At 36.5% G+C, this 19,778-nt stretch overlaps 1 protein-coding gene across 6 annotated transcripts in view; it reads right to left on the bottom strand.

The window, feature by feature from the left end:
• The window catches only part of ANGPT1 (angiopoietin 1), a 249,925-nt gene extending 230,724 nt beyond the window's left edge, over window positions 1-19,201 (bottom strand). Inside the window, exons 1-2 of one of the 6 annotated variants that reach the window (XM_045453903.1) lie at window positions 18,869-19,201; window positions 18,243-18,487 (exon numbers count right to left, since the gene is read on the bottom strand). In XM_045453903.1, coding sequence (XP_045309859.1) covers window positions 18,243-18,272 — 30 coding nt within the window. In that variant the 5' untranslated portion in view covers window positions 18,273-18,487; window positions 18,869-19,201. Of the gene's footprint in view, window positions 1-15,292; window positions 15,312-18,238 lie in introns of those variants that run through there. The other 5 variants (XM_045453904.1, XM_045453902.1, XM_045453901.1 and 2 more) reach the window with 5 other exon arrangements.
• Between the last annotated feature and the right edge of the window lie 577 nt (window positions 19,202-19,778).

Below are 19,778 nucleotides of genomic sequence, written 5' to 3'. Positions count from 1 at the left end.
CCCTAATTCTCTAGCTGCTTTCTCCAGCCTTTCATCTGTTTACTTCATCATCTTATTACTTCAGGCAAGTATTAGAGCTGCACAGGCCACTCTCCCTGCAATCCCAACTCTGGTGATTCATCCTTTCATTAAGCAACTGCGGCATCCAAAACCATTTTCTCACCATTACTGTATTACTATTTATGTCCTTTAAAAATTTGACAGTAAGGTTCTATTACTGTGTCCCTTCCTATCAAATTCCATTGCTTAAGAGTGAGTTGCAGGGTCACAATACTCATCATACTTACTTATTTTTTTTTTTAAATTTTTTTTTTCAACGTTTATTTATTTTTGGGACAGAGAGAGACAGAGCATGAACGGGGGAGGGGCAGAGAGAGAGGGAGACACAGAATCGGAAACAGGCTCCAGGCTCTGAGCCATCAGCCTAGAGCCCGACGCGGGGCTTGAACTCACGGACCGCGAGATCGTGACCTGGCTGAAGTCGGATGCTTAACCGACTGCGCCACCCAGGCGCCCCATACTTACTTATTAATAAGTATCACATCTACTTATCAATTTATCCATCCAACCATCCATCTTTACATCTATCCATTTATCTAATACTATATGGAGTATGGGGCAGGAGAGATGCAAGGAATTTGCTAAGGCATAGAACACACAAAGTGAAGGAAGAAGAGTAGATCATGATAGTGTAATATAACTTCTAGGATTTAGATATGGCTGAAACATAGAGAACCATGGAGAAAATTGTAAGAGATGAGATTAAAGGCCAGTTTAAGTAAGCCACAGTGTTTGAACCCCAGTTTGAGGGTATTTTGGAGCCATTGTTGAATTTTAACCATGAGAATGGCATGATTGGGTTTTGACTTCTGGAAAAGCTCTGGTGCCCAGTGCAGTTTGTCCTGGGACAGATATTAAAATCTTGCAAAGTAATTTCATATATATCATGCCACATAATTATAACTTCTGTAATCTTTCTTTCATATGTCTTCCTGCTCTCGTTGCTACATCAGATCCTAGAACATTTAATCTTGAGTTTATATTCTACAAAACTAGGTCACCCATTCACCGTCTGTTTTATAACTTACCTTTCTGTAAATAAAAGCCTTTAAAATCTACTACTTCCTCTGAATTAAAAAAAAAAATCAGCTGAGGATTATGGACTACCCCAACCCAATTTCTATGTGTAATTCACCATTTTCAGAGCTTTCAACATTAATTTCTTCACAAAAGCAGAGAAAAAAGGGAAGAAAGAAGTGAAAATTGGTATGAAATGAATAAGTGACCACCCTATGATTAAAGTGGATTCAGAACTGGTCTTATAGGAAGGCAGCTGCTTGGGGTGGAGGGGAGGATGTGAAGTTATTGAAACCCTATCCAAAATATTTCTTGTAGGTTTCCTTTACCTACAGATTCTGCTACTATTTTTAAAGGCCCATCCATATTTATATTGGCCTGAGAACAGTTATTTTGTAAAGTGATGGAAATTTTAACCTGGTTAATTTCCCATCATCTCCACTTCACTTGACTTCAGTCTAGATATACCTATTTTTCTTTAAAAAATAAAACTTACATTACTTTGATGACAAAAGTGGCACATGTTCATATCATACAACAAATACAATATGCATACAAGAGAAAACAAAAATATTCAACTGCACCATTAAAAACAAATCAACACAAATGTTTTGGATGTGTTTCCTGTCAATGGCTTTATGCATATACTTACAAGTACACACCCACCTCTCCACCACCCACTCTCATCACACAAAGTCAAGTCTGTAATGTACATGGAGTTTTCCAAAATGAGGACAATAACAGTGTCTACGTACAGGGTTGCAAGGATCATATAAACTAACACCTTTAAACTGTCTGTCCCAGGGTTGGTATATACAAAATGCTAAAAATATTAGCTAATATTTTTCATGGTTATAATTATTCAGGTACACTAATATATTCACTTAAAATTTTGTGGGCATTTTCTCTTGTCAAAATATGATTTTTTAACAGATGTATTTGTGATGTCACTGAAGACATGGCTTTTCATTAGACAATCCTGGGTTGGGGCATCTGCTGGTTCTACTCTTTACTGCTTGTGGGAGATAATGCATGATTTCCTCATTTGAAGCTGTGAATAATACTGCTTATCTTTCAAAAAAAATTTTTTAAGGTTAAAGATCATGGGTCCATGAAATCATAGTAAATACCAAATAAATAACAATATTTGTTTCTAATGTTCCTGCTATGATAGCTGTAATGAATATATTCATATATACTGCTTTTTCCTTCTTTTGAATTATTTCCTTGGGAATGATTCCCAGAAGTAGGATTACTGAGTTGAGGGTTATAAACAATACTTACGTTCTTTATATTTACTGTTATGTTGTTTTCCATAAGTTTCAACCAATATATAATGTAATAAGCAAAGCACTTTATATATTCAAGGAATGTTCCTATACCTGTTTCATTCAAGTCCACATCCTCTGCTCATCAGTTAAGAAGAAGAGAATCTGGGATGGATTTTTATTGCAGGAATTCCAAACCACTGGGAATTGAACAGATGCTGCTAACTCATTTGACATTTAGGAGACCACCAGTCAGCCGTGCTCAAGAACAGCTTTCAGAAACATCTGGATTTAAACTTACAGCCTAATCATGACAGGTTAAGTAGTAAATAGTTATAAAATAGCTTCATGCCTTGAGTCTCAAAAATCTGAATTCACTGAGATTTTTACAATTTTTAGATGATAGAAAAATTCAAATAATGTAAGCATTAAGACTCACATAAACTATACAGTATATCATTTTGGTATTATGGTTGACTTGGAATTTAGGAAAGCTCAGAGGATTTTTACAAATACTATTTTGAAGGTAAGAAAAATCCTTACAAATAATTATTTTACTCAAAGGAGCACTTTACTCAAAGGAAACTATCTTTGTGCAGTCTTCAAGTTACATTTATTGAATTTTAATTTATGTGAACCTGAAGTAGTTTACAAGAATAGAGAAAGGTAGTAAAAATACTGGCTTAAAAACCAACATTTATGACATTCTACTTATGTCATGAGCCTTAATTAAATGCCAGCCTCTGGAAGGCAGAACTCATGTCTGATATATTGTTCTTCAATGATTACCATAGAATAAGTACCATAGTAAACCCTTGCATGTATGCCTATGGAAATAGGGACTAATCCAGTCACTATTATTGCATTAATATATTACCTCCAAATTCAGTGGCTTGTAACAACCATTCCATAATGCTCATTAGGCTCACACAGACTCTATGGGTCAGGATTTCAGACAAGGCACAGTGGGAATGGGTTGTTTCTGCTCCATGATGCCTGGGACTTGAACTTCACATCTGGAGGTAATGGGAGTAAGTAGGGGTTGGAATCAACTGAAGGCTCATTCACTCATATGTCTACAGCCTGAGATGGAATGACTCAAAAATGGCGATCTGTTAACCACAGCACCTACACATGGCCTCTCTATGTGGCTTGACTTCCTCACAATATGGTGACCTCAAGGTAGATGGAATTCTAACATGGCAGCCCAAGGCTCCAAGCATGAGTATTGTAATGAACAACATGGAAACTTAATTGCCTTTTATGACCCAGACAGATTCAAAGAGAAGGGTATTAATTCTTTATGAGACAATGACATGCAAGATACTTTATACGATATATTACTATATATGCATAAAATACTACTATAACCATTTTTGGAAAACACAACCAATAATTATATTCTAGTGCTGTTTTCCATTTGACTTCTACTCTTCCACTGTGTTAAATTTGTATTTTCTTTGAATAGTTTTAGTACCCAAACATGGTGGGGAGTTTTTGGTTCTAAATTTAAAAACTGTAAGTGGTTTTTCAAACTACCCCTTCCTAAAAGATTCTGATACACCCTACTGAATGGACAGGTAGAAATGATTGCCCAGTAATCATAAAAGAACCAATCACACATTAATCTCATTTCCACAGGGGATATTTTGTATCTGAACATAAGAGAAATTCTCAAAATATTTGGTGAATTATTTAAAATACAAGCAATTTAATAGGCTTATAGAGTTTGTTTGAATGTTTTAGTTGCTTCTGATATATTTTTGGCCATGACTTTAAAAATTAGATACAGTGGGGGGCGCCTGGGTGGCGTAGTCGGTTAAGCGTCCGACTTCAGCCAGGTCACAATCTCGCGGTCCGTGAGTTCGAGCCCCGCGTCGGGCTCTGGGCTGATGGCTCAGAGCCTGGAGCCTGTTTCCGATTCTGTGTCTCCCTCTCTCTCTGCCCCTCCCCCGTTCATGCTCTGTCTCTCTCTATCCCAAAAATAAATAAACGTTGAAAAAAAAATTAAAAAAAAAAATTAGATACAGTGGAAGATATTTCATAATAGTAGAATAATATATAGGGATATTTTATGCTTAAGATAACTAATTTCCATAGTGATCTTTTTCCCGTATAAACTGCATAAGTTTAATTTGTGAACTCAAAGTATGTAAGCTTTGGTCCCATACGAAACAAAATGATCACAAAATAGTTTTCCTTTCTCTCTGACCTGGAGGCTGCTTAGCTCCTATATATACTCAATCCTCAGTTAAGAGTTTTCTTGAGTACTGAGTGTGGGATTTCTACTTTCACTGTCAACTTTAATCATTTATTTGAATCAGTTTCCTTCGTTCATCAGTTTATCATGATTGTCAGTAAAAGATAATGACAGTTCTACTTTCACAGTGCTTATTAATTTTCTGTTCTTTTTTCTAAGCATAAATCTTGGATCAAGATTACTTTTATATCCTGAAGAACTAAACTAAACTAAACTAAAATAAAATAAAGACACACATGGCACATGGTCATTTTCCCAAAAATATTATAAAAGAACCTAATTCATTAATGTTGAAGTGTTAAATAATCTCCCTTATTGACTATATTTTTTCCTATTTGCTCTTTAACCAAAAGAAATACAACCTATACCTACACTGTAGTGTTTGTAAGTAAAAATGCAGATAAACTAGTTTAAAATATCACCTTTATTTGTATACTCATATCTGTGTAACATCAACTGTGTAAGTAACTCATTATTTGAAAAAGAATGTAAAAACAACAAATAGTTATTTGCCTCTGACATGTTTTCGGTTTAAATAAAAATTTGCATCTGGTCAGGAAGAGTGCTAAGAAATAATTCTCCTAAGAATACTAGTTTTCTTAGAGCATTTCTTACACAGGTTTGGTGAATTATTCCAATCCCTAAAGAAGATTATTTATTCTGAATATATTCTCCAAAAACTTAGAGGGAAACATCATTCATTTGAACCTCTTCCTACTCTCCATCAATCAAAATTTGTTTCAATTTGTGAAGGAAAAGTGAAAGAGGCATGAACAATAAAGAGCTTTAGATAAAGCCACTCAGAATTTCTGGGTTCAGATTTTACACTTGTGTCAAAGTAAATATATAACCTTTTAAAAATCATTTGATTTCACTGAACCTCAGTTTGTTTATCTATAAAATGGAAATGATGATACCTACTATTTATAAAAATGTGCTTATCTGTTTGGATGATGATACTGCTTAATGAAGGTGGACTTATTAATACCCTATTTGTTACTCAATACTTGTCTTCAAATAGAATGTCATTTTCATACTTGCTTTGTGGACAAAATATCTGACATCCATTGCCCTCTTTGAGATAAACTGACATATTCCATTCACAAAGCAATCGTAATTTCACTGGCAGGAGATAGGATTATGCTAAATGGATAAGATAAATCACATCATAATCATGTGTCCACCTAAAATACAAACTATATCACTAAATATAGGAGGTCAATTCCCAGCTTCTATTAATATGTATTTGCTATTTTGTCAGCTTTTTTTTCTTTCCTTTTCTTTTTCTTGTCAGCTGACTCTTGAGAGGAGATGAAAAGTATCAAACATGGTAGATGAAATATTATAAATATGGAGGGGATGAAATATTAGAAATACAGAGGGGATAAAGAAAGAAACCCTTAAAATTAAGAAAGTTTTATACTCCTTAATAGTTTCCTGCAAATTGGGAAAAGGTCCTTGTTATTAAACATTAACACTAATCTTTCAGACCATTTCACTGACCAAAAGTTGCCCCTAAACAATCTAAGCACCACAGCATGCATTTACTCATGTATATATCCTACCAGTAGCTATGGAGCACCAACAACAAGGATGTGCCCCACACTGCCGATCGTCAACATTCCACGGAGAACTGAGGTCAAGCAAGTAGATACACATTGAATTTTTTTCCTCCTTAATGTGTTTTAATCTCTCCTATTATGCAAAGGTGGATGAAAAGCATACCTGAATTCTACTTTGCCCCCATCCTGTCTTGTCCTCTCTCTTCTTTGGGACTACTTGAAAAAGAATGAACAGAAGGGAGTTAGTCTGGAGTCTTTCTACCTCATGTGCTTGATAGTTACAAAAAGCTACAACTCTCAAAGCCCAAGCATCTGAGTGGTCAGGCCTCCAAGATCAGGAAAAAAAGAGGAAGAGCCATCACAACTCTCTGCAAGTAGCAGTGTTTTGGCCTTGGACCAAAATACCAGAAATATTTTAATTAATAGGGACAGTGATAAATAAAATAGGAAGTGAGATAAGAGGCCATTGCCTGAGAAAAGAAGGCTTTTCTTCTCATTTTTACAACTCTCTTGAATGACCCACAAAAAAAAGTGCATGCAAATAATATTTTAAGTTCCAGGATGTGCTTTTGCTTTTCCAAGAAGGATTGTCCACAGATAAATCTAAGAGGGAGGTCATTAAATGGAACGGAAGATATATAGAATAGACAGCTTCACCCCATGTAAAGCAATTGTAAGCCCTTCTTTGTGTTTTAAGTTTTTAGATAACTAGTCAGATTCAATTAAGCTCTGTAACTTCAAGAAATGGTGCTTCTAAGGAGATAGGCAGGAGGGACTATAGACGTGGGATTCCTGGTCTGTTAACAGACCTGGGCGAGGCTAGAGAGAATTGGGCTATTGTGCTTCAATCAGCAGCAATAACCTATGTGTCACAGTCAATTTAACCACGGAGTTTTAGAGTTAGGATGTGGACAAATGACTGAAACAGTACTTGAGAAAGGGGCGAACACATTTTGCATGAAAGCACTATGGGTTTAGGTGCAAAGACTACTACAGAAAAAAATTTTTTTAAATAGACTTAAGGTTTGAAGATTGACAAGAAGAGACACGGCAAAAGTTGCTATAGCTAATCCCATAGTTGGTTAAGATCATAGGTCAAGGAGCCAAACTGCCTGGAACTGGAGGCTGACCCCCCACCACTTAGCCACTAAGTAAACTTGCACAAGTTACTTCCCTTCACTGTGCCTTAACTTGCTAATTTGCTATGTGGGAAAATTATAATACCATCTACCTCACCCTGGCTTTTGAAGGTATTCAATAGATTAATACATGTAAAGTCCTTCCAAATGGCTTGATAGTTGGTAAAAGGGTTCAACATTTAACTATTACTATAACCCGGAACTGCCCCCAAGGAATAACTAATATTTACTTAACATTTGCCATGTGAGAGAACTTATGCAAGGTAATTTATGTAAATTAACTTTACTCCTAGCAATCAGCCTATAATGTAGGTACTGTTACTACCTCAAGTTTACTAATAATACAAATGAGGCACAGAGAAGTTAAGAAAGTTGCTCAAGGCCACATAGCAAGGAAGTAGTATTGTCAAAATTCAAATCCAGGCAGTCTGGCTTTAGGTACAACACACTTCATCACTGCATAGCTCTCTCTTTGACATAGAAAAAACAGTGGACACAAACAATGTGTTTAGTTTACTAGTCCGTTTACTATCTATTTTAGTGGGTTTAGGCTTCTCAACAACAGCAGCTGTAGTGGATTCATCACTGTCTCCCAGTACCCAGCAGACCACCTTGTGGATATTTGATTAGATAACTGGCTAACTGGCTGCCTGTCCTTTGTGAATAGCAGGTGTTTAGTTCTATGACTTATGCCTGTATTCTGAAATCCCACAACAGAACTCACTGCCATCTCTTATGGAGCAGTCCTCTGGACACTGCTATAGTCCCACGATCCCTCACTGTGCCCCCAACCCCCAATAAAGGCACAGTCACTGGAAACCTTGTTCATTCACCCTCTCTCTTGCCCATCCTCTTTCCTGCACTTCCACGCCATGGCTGCCAGTACAAGCAGCATCACATAGGACTTATGGAAATAATGCCAGAGAAGAGAGGGGGGATAAAAAGGAAAGGCAGGCCAGGAATGAGTTCCTTTGAGCCCTTTTGTCCTTCCTGCTCAAAGGACTGCCCCCATCACATATCTTTTCTGGTTTCAAGTCCCAGAAGTCTCCCCACTACAGAATGAGAAGTAGGAGTTTGGAAAAAAGTAGGCCATTGGAAAGCCAGAAAAAATTATTAGGATTCTCATTTCTAACATAATAAGAAAGTTAATAATAAATTCATATAAGGCTTCACTTTGGAGCCCTCACTCCTCAGTATATCAAATGGCCGTGTATTATTCATCTCCTAAAAAAAGAGAACAAGCTCATCAGGGCCAATACAATTAAAGATGTCACCTTCAGATGATTGTCCTCTCTCAGCACATTGTGATATGTTGCAGCTTAGGTGTATTTGGAAAGTGGATTTAAGTTTGGTTTTATCTAGTCTTAAGTAAATTAACCTTCTCATTCAGGATAAATGGCTTAAATAATACCAAATAATCTTACTTGCATTTTATTAATGTTTCAGCACAAATGAATATGAAATTGGCAATTCTGAGATTCCTTTTCCTGCTATCATATACTAGAAGTAAAAACAAAGGTAAGCTAAGTTGACCTAACAGGAATTATTGAAAATTCTGAAAATATGTAAATGCCTACTTAAAATTCAGATTTCCTTTCATTATCCTTAACAATGAATTCTATTCTAAGTGAATATTGTAGTTTGAGATATTAGGTATTTTCAGTGTAATTCATGTTCCGAAATTTAAGGTAAGTAAATATAAACTATCATGCATTTGGATAATTCAGGAAATAGATAAGTTATACAATCTGCTATTAATTGTCCAAGAGTTATCTATTATCTTAACATATTTTGGCCATGTTAGGTATGGGTGGGCCTCAACATTCTCAGAGTCAAGAACAACCTGTATTTTTGTAACTTACACATTAACATTCTTTTTTAAAAATGTTTATTTATTTATTTTGAGAAAGAGAGAGAGAGGGAGAGACAGAGAGAGAGAGAGAGAAAGCAGGGGATGGGGAGAGAGAGAAGGAGAGAGAGAATCCCAAGCAGACTCTGTGCTGTCAGCACAGACACCTGCAGGGGGCTTTATCCCACTAACCGCGAGATCATGACCTGAGCTGAAATCAAGAGTCGGACACTAAACCGAATGAGCCACCCAGGCGCCCTCATATTAATAATCTTAACCTGGCTTTGTAGATGGCAGAGTTGGACATTCTTAGGCTAACTTGTCAAAAAAGATTCAAACTATCAAACATTATGTTTCTTCCTGTCTACCAGTAGACTGGTTTTGGCAGCTTTACCTCACTAATATTTGATTATTTGGAAGTTTGATTGCAGTCATTCTGAAACTATATTCCTTTGAACATACAGGATCCCCTGATGAATGCCTCTGGGGGAGGAGCTGAGGAAGAGGGTCCAGGCAGGATCTCACTTTGGTTCCCTTCTAGCCCATCTATTTGCATCTAGATTATATATGAAGCTTCTACCTAATAATTTGCTTGGAAACGGGGTTCCACTGCTAAGAAGTATTTGGAATTTATCAGTTCATTTGTTCAAAAATAGGAAACCTTCAGTATATTATTCACATTTTAAAGTTATAAATATTCAACTTATTCAATAAGTTATTCATTTATTCAATAAGTATTAAAACTAATGATTATTATAGCTGTGTTCTTATTATTTAAAAGCTGGGTAAAACTGGAAAACAAAGAGAAGACTAGTGATTTAGTAATAAGGATACAATTCTCAAGTCTTGTATCTGTGCAGTTGAGATAAGGTGGATGCAAAGTCTGCTGGGTGTAGCAAACCTTTAGCCACAATAAATATCCACTGTATTTTAATATAGTCAATTACATATTAACAGTGAAGAGAAGAACAGTGTTAAAATGTTTTACAAAATCTTGGGATTATCTCTAAAGGTTTAGTAGCAAAATGCACTTTGGAGTTTTAAAATATTTATTCATCCTCTGAGAATGGAAACCCTCTTATAATCTTTAGGGTCTAGTACTATGATTCAACTCATTCAGGTTTCATGATCCTAATGAGTTAGAACGATACATGTAACTAAATTTTCAAACAGACCACCTTTCAAAATTATCATCAGCAAATCCACAGAAATATACAGTAAGTTTACGTATTTGATACCAGTGAGTTTGGTGGCTTCCATGTACACATTATTTCAAGATATTCACATCTTATTTGCATATTACTAGTATTTCAGCTACTGATTTACTTTAGGTACAGCTTGATACTTACGCTAATTTGCATGCTCTTTCAATAATGCAAAACAAACTTAGCAACTACATGCCAATGCAGACCCGTAATAAGTAACCTGTAGCCATGTAGCATGTATATACAAGTAACATTTATTATATTTGCTATACTCTATATTCTCCAGTACTTATCACTAAATATGCAAACGTCCAAATATGTTATTGATTAAATTATTAGCTGCCAGTAGGGTTATGCTGGGATTTATGTTTTATACCATTTTCTCTGTTAAATATTACCTTTTCATATGTTTGAAGGAAGAAATCAGGTCATCTGGCTAGGTAACCTAGACCAAACAAACTCAAAAACCTCTTACTTCTGCTATTTCTGTGTAAGAATTCGAGAAAAGTGTTTGGTACAGAGTCTCAAAATATAAAGAAAAGATAATCCTTGGAGTGCTTCATTCTTTAGAAACCTCTTTGATAAGGGAGGGGGCATATCTTTTGTACACTTTGTAAAGAGATTTAAACACTAAGAGGCCCTCCCTTCTATGACCATGGGGCCAGAACCAAAGGAGGTTTGGAACTTCCCAACTTCACAGCAAACGATAATCTTGTATTGGAACAAAAGGGGAGGATGACTCAGAATGTAATTAGGGTTGTGCATCTAAGCAAATGGTATTAAAAAAAGAAAAGAAGACAAGGCTCAGGAAAAGGATGCTGTTTCTACACAGAGACAAGACCATGGCAGAATGAAAACAAAACCTCCTCAAGTAGCAAGTTACAGCATAGCAGCTGATAAACCTCTGTAAATTGTGCCTGAACAACCCACTTGTTGCTCCTCCCCTCCCATCATCTACACAAATGGGAATACTTGTAATGCTTATACCTAAAGCAAATGATAGAGGGAGGAAAGGTTTCTAAATAAATTGAACCTAAGAGGCTGAGCTGAAGCCCCAGTGCCATGAAAACAGAACGCCTCTGATGTTTTGTCAACATTCTTGCTGATGCCACAACCAACAGGTTGAAACAAGTACATAAAGCAAAGAACCCTGGCACCAAGGCCTGGTAAACCCAGATGCTGGTGATCTGCATTGTTATTCAGGTGCTTTTTCTGTTCCAACATGTATTTGCTTTTGGAATATTTCTCTGTCCACATAATGATGGGCAGAGGAAAGGAAAGACATGAAATTTCCTTGCCTGTAACTCCTCTAAAATGTCACCTCACAGCATGTCCAGATACCAAGCCAAGAAATGGCTTACTCAGGCTCTCTGCCAACTGGCATGGACCTAAAGATTATTTGACCTCCTGGAGGGCGATCTTTTTCCCACACAACAAACTTCACAATTTACCTTGCAATGGTCCCAATATTAATACCATATTCCTTTTGTGGTATAGGACAGGGGTCGGGAAACTTTCTGTAAAGGACTGGATATTAAATGTTAGCATCTGTGGTCTCTGTTGCAACCCTCAGCTCTGCCTTTGTAAGAAGAAAGCAGCCATAGACGTTACATAAACAAATGGGTGTGGCTCGGTTTCAATAAAATTTTATTTACAAATGCATAGACAATTACATTAAGGAATGGGTGTGGTTTTATTTCAATAAAACTTTATTTACAAACACAGGTGGCAGTCAGGATTTAGTTCAAGGGCCATAGTTTGCTGATCCTTGATTTAAATGATGGAAATTCAGAAGATTAAAATTTCTCCTAGTACATAGTTAGATGGGTATCACAGGGAATATAGTTGAGTGTTTCATTTTCATACAAATATTTAATTATAGCCCAAATCTACTCATGGCATTCATTCATTTCTCTATTCATTAAAAAAAAAAAAAGTATTCTTTCCAACTATGTTCCAGGTATTGTCCTAGAAAAGTAGATCTGCTATAAAAAATAACAGACGAAATAATAAATAAAAACTAGTGAACAAGACAGGCACAGTCTCTACCTCATAGAGTGTAAGGTTCAGGAGAATATCTTTTGCAAATATTTATTGAGGGTCTACTATGTGTTGTGTATATAGGTATACTACAGAGAATAAGACAGACAAGGACCTCTTCTGGCATTTACATTATAGGTAGAGGGAGAAAAAATAAATAAGGTGACAAACAATAAGCAATAAGAGGTCATGCTGTGCCACAAAGAAATAATACAGCATTATATGACAAAAAGTCACTTAGTAGAATTCAGGAAGGTGGTAGGTAATAGTGCTCAGAAAAGACTTTCCAAGAAGATGACTTCCGAGCAAAGACCTGAATAAAAAGAAAGAGCCATCCATGCCAATATCTGGAGGAAGAATTTTCCTAGATAAGTAAATAGCATGTAAAGTCCCTGAGAAAGAAATAAACTGACCTTTTATAGAAATAACAAGAAGGAGGGGCGCCTGGGTGGCGCAGTCGGTTAAGCGTCCGACTTCAGCCAGGTCACGATCTCGCGGTCCGTGAGTTCGAGCCCCGCGTCGGGCTCTGGGCTGATGGCTCAGAGCCTGGAGCCTATTTCCGATTCTGTGTCTCCCTCTCTCTCTGCCCCTCCCCCGTTCATGCTCTGTCTCTCTCTGTCCCAAAAAAAAAAAAAAAAAAGAAATAACAAGAAGGCTAATGTCATTTGAGTAACTGGAATAAGGGAAATGTTGTAAATGATGAATCTAGAGGGGAATATGGGGGCAGATCATATACAGTCTCAATGTAAAGAATTTGCATTTTAGTCTTACATAATGAAAAACTGTAGGAAAATTTTAAGGAAAAGAATGATACATTCATATTCATTTCAGATCACATTGAACCAATAATTCCATATGAGATTAGTGCTACTTAAAAAAGGCTTCTGTGAAATGGCATGGTCAGGGGTAAAGAACAGTTGCAATCACCCATAGTAAAGGACCTACTTGCCCTGGTTCAAAAATCCTGCAATCTGCCAAGGCAGACAGTTTGAGAAGAGGCTTGCTTCTTCCTACAGAGAAATCCAAAAGACTATGATAGCTCCAACTGCCTAACTTCTAGGACTCAGAAAGGTTTTTCTGTCTTCTTGGATCTTTTGATTCTAAAATATAACAAGCAACAAATAAAACCTAACTATTCATTGAAAAGTTAATACAGGGGAAGACTCCCTATTTGGCTTGAAAACTAAGAGTTGATCTCAGATGAAGTTGGTAGGGACATTTCTACAACTGGATTTAAAAGACAATTATTCCTTTAAACTTTCTTGGCAAGTGCTATTTTTTCCCATCTTAGTGCATAAATTATATATGCATATTTTCTTCAAGTTTAGTGACAATTTTTTAAAAACATACTTATCAATTGTCCACTCATTTCACACATTCAGGAAGCACCCCTACAAGTGCAAATAAAACACAGAACATCCCCTCTGGCTTATTTTGCATAGTCATGAGCCACCAAAACAATGCACAGATGGGAGGTCATTTCCAATTACATAGATTCATATGTGCACATATTATACGCAAATATATGTCATTACTGTATGCAGTAAATTGTTGCCTACTGGCCTGGAAGTCCAAAATTATTTTTTCCCCAAAGGAAGGTCCAACTGACCCTCAAGTAAACTAGCACAAAGGATTTAAGCAAACTTTAGCCTCTAAAAGCAGTTACAAGCTCTCCTAATTTTCATTATTTTATTCTAGCACCACACACTGGAGCACCTGATGTCTTTTATTTAATATTATGATGGTAACAGAGATATTGTTCAAACCCTTAAAAAACATTTCAGATATATATGGGTAAAGAACTATTCACTACACTCAAGGGGACTCATACTCTGAGTCGGAAAACAGCCTCAAAACAAATAATGAAAACAACAGGAAGTGCAGTGCTAGTATGACACATGCAATGAACGTATTATGACAACATGGGAGAACTCAGCCTGGGAGGAGAAGTGGAGTGCAGGTACATGTCCTAGAGAAACTGGCAACAAAACTGACTCGAAGAATAATTAAGTGAACAAGATGGAGCGAAGGTACAAGTTTTTGAGATCCTAGATCACTGGCTAAATGCAATTTGGATAATTAGTAACCACCTACTCCAGACTCAATATCGTTTTAATATCAAGACAAAAGTAATTGTAGGATGTAGTGCTTGCCTAAATGACAACTTACAATCTAGTTAGGGAGGTAAAGGGTACACCCAAAACAAATTGTTAATAGTACATGGTAAAGTATAGATTGCAACACATAGACAATGCATCCATTTATTCATTCAACAAATATTTACTGTCTGTCTGCAAAGGACTGTATACTGTTTTAGGCCCTGGGGATATGGCAGTAGGCGAGCACACAAAGTCTCATGGACGTCACATTCTGGTGGATATTAATATGGGTTAATATTGGTAATATAGGAGTTTCAAAAAGATGATTATAATTCTCTGAAACAAAGAACGTAAGTAGAGGATGTTATTAGTCAAAAATTGCTGTCAATAGAAACATTTAGCCAAGTGTTCCAGTAAAACCTTCGCACTTATTAAAATATTTTGGATGGCAATTCATACCTACATTTTCTACTAATAATCATCAATTCATCAATTTTATCTAATGTAAAATATTTACAGTAGCTAGACCCTTGTTCTCTGTTACAAGGCATTTTTTTTTTTTACTCAATTTATACTTTCAACAACAACAACAAAAAGACATCATTTGGCGAAGGCAAAAGACATATACATATACGTATACATATTAGTGAACTTCTGGGATACAGGAGAAAGAAAACAATAATTCAAGAAGCACAAGACATAGTGACATTAAACAGTAGACATTCCTCTGTCAAAGAAAGGTAGAAAGGAATCAAATGAGAGTGGCAAAGTCACAAAGGCCATTTGTACTTACTGTTAATATCCCAAGACCTGGTCATCTCAGGTATTGGGTACGGTTTGCTCATAATTCTGAAAAGAACTATACAAGTGAAGAGAGTTGAATCTAGATACACAGCCCAGGTGTTTTACCCAATGAAAGGGTGATTTTTGAGCTTATTATTTATATTGCTCTTCCCCATCTGACAAGTGAAAATAATGCTAGCAACCTAACTCACAATTGGTGTTAATTGACAGGTTACTATGTAAAGTTGATCTCCTTGAATGAAATCCATCATATCAAGAGACAAGTGCCGAAACAGTTCCAACACTTATGGTGAGCGACACATCATTTGCCCCCTCGCATACCTTATTTCTCATCTTGTTCAATGGCAAGACCAGAAATGAGGTGTGAGAGTGTAAGTAACAGCCAATGTCTTGTGAAGAATATTTGTAAAAGAATCCAGTTTACCAAACTTCATGGAAGGTATCAGATTAACATAAATTATCATCTGTCTGCATCTAGCATTTGGAACACACATTCTACATCAAAAACTTTCCTGGTAGTGATGCCATGAGCTGCATAATAATCACCATGCTTTGATTAATTATTTTGCTAAATGGATGATTTAATTACATTTACACTGATAACCTCCGTTTCTGCACTGCATTGCTTTTTATCCTAACACAACTATTCGGAATCAAAATAGAAGTAGTATAACTTGCAGTATTAAGCATACTAAATAGTTACAGTAAAAAGATTTCCATTTGAATTATCAAAATAAATACATTACAAGAAATTTAGAACCTGAAGTAAAAAAATCCTCTAATTAAGGGAAACTTGAGAGAGCTTTTTAACAAGTTCTTTGCTGAAAGAATTTATTTGGTTTCTTGATCCTCCTACCAATCGCATTAACAATGACAAAAGATATGCAAATTTAAGCAGACAATAGTCAAGCCAAACGCTCTGACTCATACCAACAGGGACATTTTCAGCATATAATCAGCTCAATTCACGTTAGCAAGGGTCAATGTAACCAAAGAATATTTGCATAGTTATGCTTGGCCATAATCTGAAAACTATGCCATAATCATTGACCAAGAACAATGCAAACAAAAATCAAATTTATTTCACACAATAAATTAACATACGAAACATGTGCATGACATAAGCCCAATAGAATCACATATTTACCTTATTGCTGCTGAATCATTGCATAGCAACAAAAAATATGCATTACTATGTCTGAATCACCATTTTGACTCTATGTTTTACATAAACAAAATATTACATTTTTGGTAGAATAGCTTGAGTGGGACAATTTGGGACTAAATTTCCCTCCCAGCCCCTTCAAATTATCCAGACTAATTTTAATGATTGAATTCTCATTAAAAACTAGATGGATGCTATAATGAGAATAGTAATAAGCAATTTAACCAAATTAATTTGTTTACTATTAAAATATATTTTGCTAAAGATAAAACAGATATCCTATTACAAACTACTGCTACAATTAGTGCTTGAAATTTAAACTACAATTATCAAAAGGGTGCAGAATTTGGTTTACTTTCTATTCTTCCGCCCCTATTGATCTTTTTCACCTGTAGTCTACAATAGAAAGATTAACTACAATTCCAGGTTTGGAAACTCTGAAACTACCCAGTTTCAGTTAACTTGTCAAATAAAGTATCAGTGATCTTAGTTCAGTCCCTAGTGGACAAAAGTAGAATAACTATTACTCGCATGATTCAGCAGGCAGTGCTCTAAGTGAGCGTGACAACTCGGGGGAAAACAGAGCATTTGTCGTTTGCCCATCTTCTTAAAGTGTTTGCTCTGTTAAAAGACTAATTTAAAGGAGACCAGACTGGCTATGTGCCTACCTATATGCACCAAATGAATTTTTAGTAAAGATCTCCAGGAATGAAGAATTTTCACAAATGTGATATTGCCACCCTTCTACTGACATAGTTGAATACTCTTGTTATCTGCTGTTTACCTGTTACACAAACGGAGAGCAAAGAAAGAAGGAGCTGCAGAAAGTATGTTCATATTTTAATAGACATATTTTCAACAAAAACTTCTAAATGGTTTATAGAGAAAAACTGAATAAAATGTGCATTTTGATTTTTATAAATTGGGATTAACTGCATATTCAACATTACCATTCATCTGGATACTTCCTGCATGGCACTGTGGTTACCACAATGTCCTGAGAAAAGAGGTATTTCAGGACTATAGCAAAGCCTACACGTGCTCAGCTCCAATCTGCAGGTGCATGCTCTGAAAACAGCAACCACCAGCTCAATCTCTCCTTTCCCACTGGGCAAACAACCTCTTCCTGAGGAGTTCACATTAAAATATATCTTCAGGATTTTCAGGGATGGAAAACATATATGACATAAATCTGTCCTCTACTATTCTATTACTTGCTAAAATTAATTGCCTTTATATACTTACACAATTTCTCCAACCAAATATCATACTTTACACTTACTCTCATTTCATATTAACTTTACTAGAGGTTGAGAAAAACAAGTATTTGGTGATGATTCCTCACCCTAGCTGCACAAAATTCCTGGTGTGAAATTGATTTGATTCTAAATTAGTATTGTCATTATTTTCTTTTTTCACCAACTTTCTCAAGACACACAGGATTTTTTTTTTCTCCAAGTTGGGCTTTGACAGAAAAATCAAGCTAAATTTTAAATAAGAGGAAACCAGAAACGTCATAAAATGTGCCACTGCTAGGCACATAAAAGGGTTGCCACCCTACCTTCACAGGCTTGCACAACAAGCCTGAAAACCTTGGCTCACCCATGAAGTCACTGGGAGCCAGCCGGCTTGCATTTGCAAACACTGCCTCCCTCCCACCCCCACCCCTGAGCAAAAGGTAAACACACAAATGCCCCCCTAAGGAACTCTAAGTTAGCTGCAGTGCAGAACGGAAAAGGCTCTGTGCAATTAGAAACTGAAAGCAATCACTTACTTTTTGCAGCCACTGAGTATAATTTTCCATCACATGCTCCAGATGTTGAAGTTTCTGGGAAGAGAAATCCGGTTCCACGTGTGGAGCATCTCTCTGCAGAGCGTTTGTGCTGTACTGGTCTGTCGTACTCTCACGACAGTTCCCGTCGTGTTCTGGAAGAATGAAAGTGTAGGCACACTGCCCATGTTGAATCCGGTTATATCTTCTCCCACCGTTTTCTGGACTTCGCCGCTGGTTGCTGCACCCTATGTGAGTCAGAATGGCAGCGAGGAAAGCAAAGGAAAGGAAAACTGTCATTGTACTGCCAGCTCTCTCCTTCTGTGCCTCTCGCAAAAACTTGCTTTCTTCTGACCTTTAAACTAGTCTTTATTTTAGGTAAAACTGCTTGTTTGTTTGACTTTATCCCCCTCAGAGAAAACTTTTGAAAAAGAATCACAGAAAACTAGCCATTTGTTAGCTTTGTTCTAAAATGTTAGTTTTTTTTTTTTTATTTCACTATAATGGTAGTTTCCTTGAGATATTTATTGCATAGTAGCTGAGATTTATTGTTTCCTCTCTGTGTGACCGTTCAGCGTGGAGCCTGCCTGAGTCAGCTGCGTGTACATATTCTAGACCCTTTCCCCTACCCTATCTGCAGCAGATCTGCTATTTTCTCCCAGACCTCAGTGAGTTTTATTAAGGTTGCACATCCAAGCCGAGCTGGAAGCAGGCAGCCTTTCACAAGATGACTTGACAGGAATGCATGAGTGTGCCCCTATGCTAAGGGTGGCTGATGGCTTGGAGCAGCGGATCGTCTTACAAATTGGCTAGATGCGCACGACCTCGATCATGTACAGCCCTCCCGCCCCCTTCCGCAGACAATTGCCTCCAGCCTTTAGAAGATCCCGGGCAAATCAATAAATAGAGCAGTCCACCTTAATACACTTTTGCTGTGCATGCTGACCTACTAAAACCTAGCAAACTAGCACTAGGTTTTTAAAGTTAGTATGTAATCGGGGAACTCTAAGAAGAAACATTAGCATAATGTCCAGTAAAATAATTTTTGATAATGAATGATGTCTGTATAAATATTTTAAAAAATTATCCTTGACTCTGGGAAAAAGAATTTAAAAACATTTTTAGAGATGGTATTCTCTCCTTGTATTCACTCAGACTTTTAGGAGTTGGAGACAATTATCAGGGAGGGTCAAATTAGCAAAACAAATTTTCATAACTTGTCACTCAAAGGAATGTAGATAGCATGTGCATATTAAGCAGAATAATCTAAGTATTTAGATTTCTGAGATAAGAATTTTAAATGAAACTATACCCCTGATCAGAACGCAGCCCTGTGTGCTCTGTGTATACAAATTGAGCAACTTTCTTACAAAAACAGTGTGGTTACAATTTAAAACAGTGGCCAGAGAATTATTAATTCCTGTGGTACGTCCTAAGCACAGATTTCACAAGGACCTCTTTGGTGTTGCTATGGCTATCTTTAACACTGGTATGGAAGTTCGCCATAAAGTCTCCTGTGACTACACAGAATAACTATCT

This window comes from Leopardus geoffroyi, chromosome C3, assembly GCF_018350155.1.
Source record: "Leopardus geoffroyi isolate Oge1 chromosome C3, O.geoffroyi_Oge1_pat1.0, whole genome shotgun sequence".
NCBI classification, from domain to species: domain Eukaryota; kingdom Metazoa; phylum Chordata; class Mammalia; order Carnivora; family Felidae; genus Leopardus; species Leopardus geoffroyi.
The sequence above is the reverse complement of the archived record's forward strand: the minus strand, read 5'-3'. Positions and strand labels throughout refer to the sequence as shown.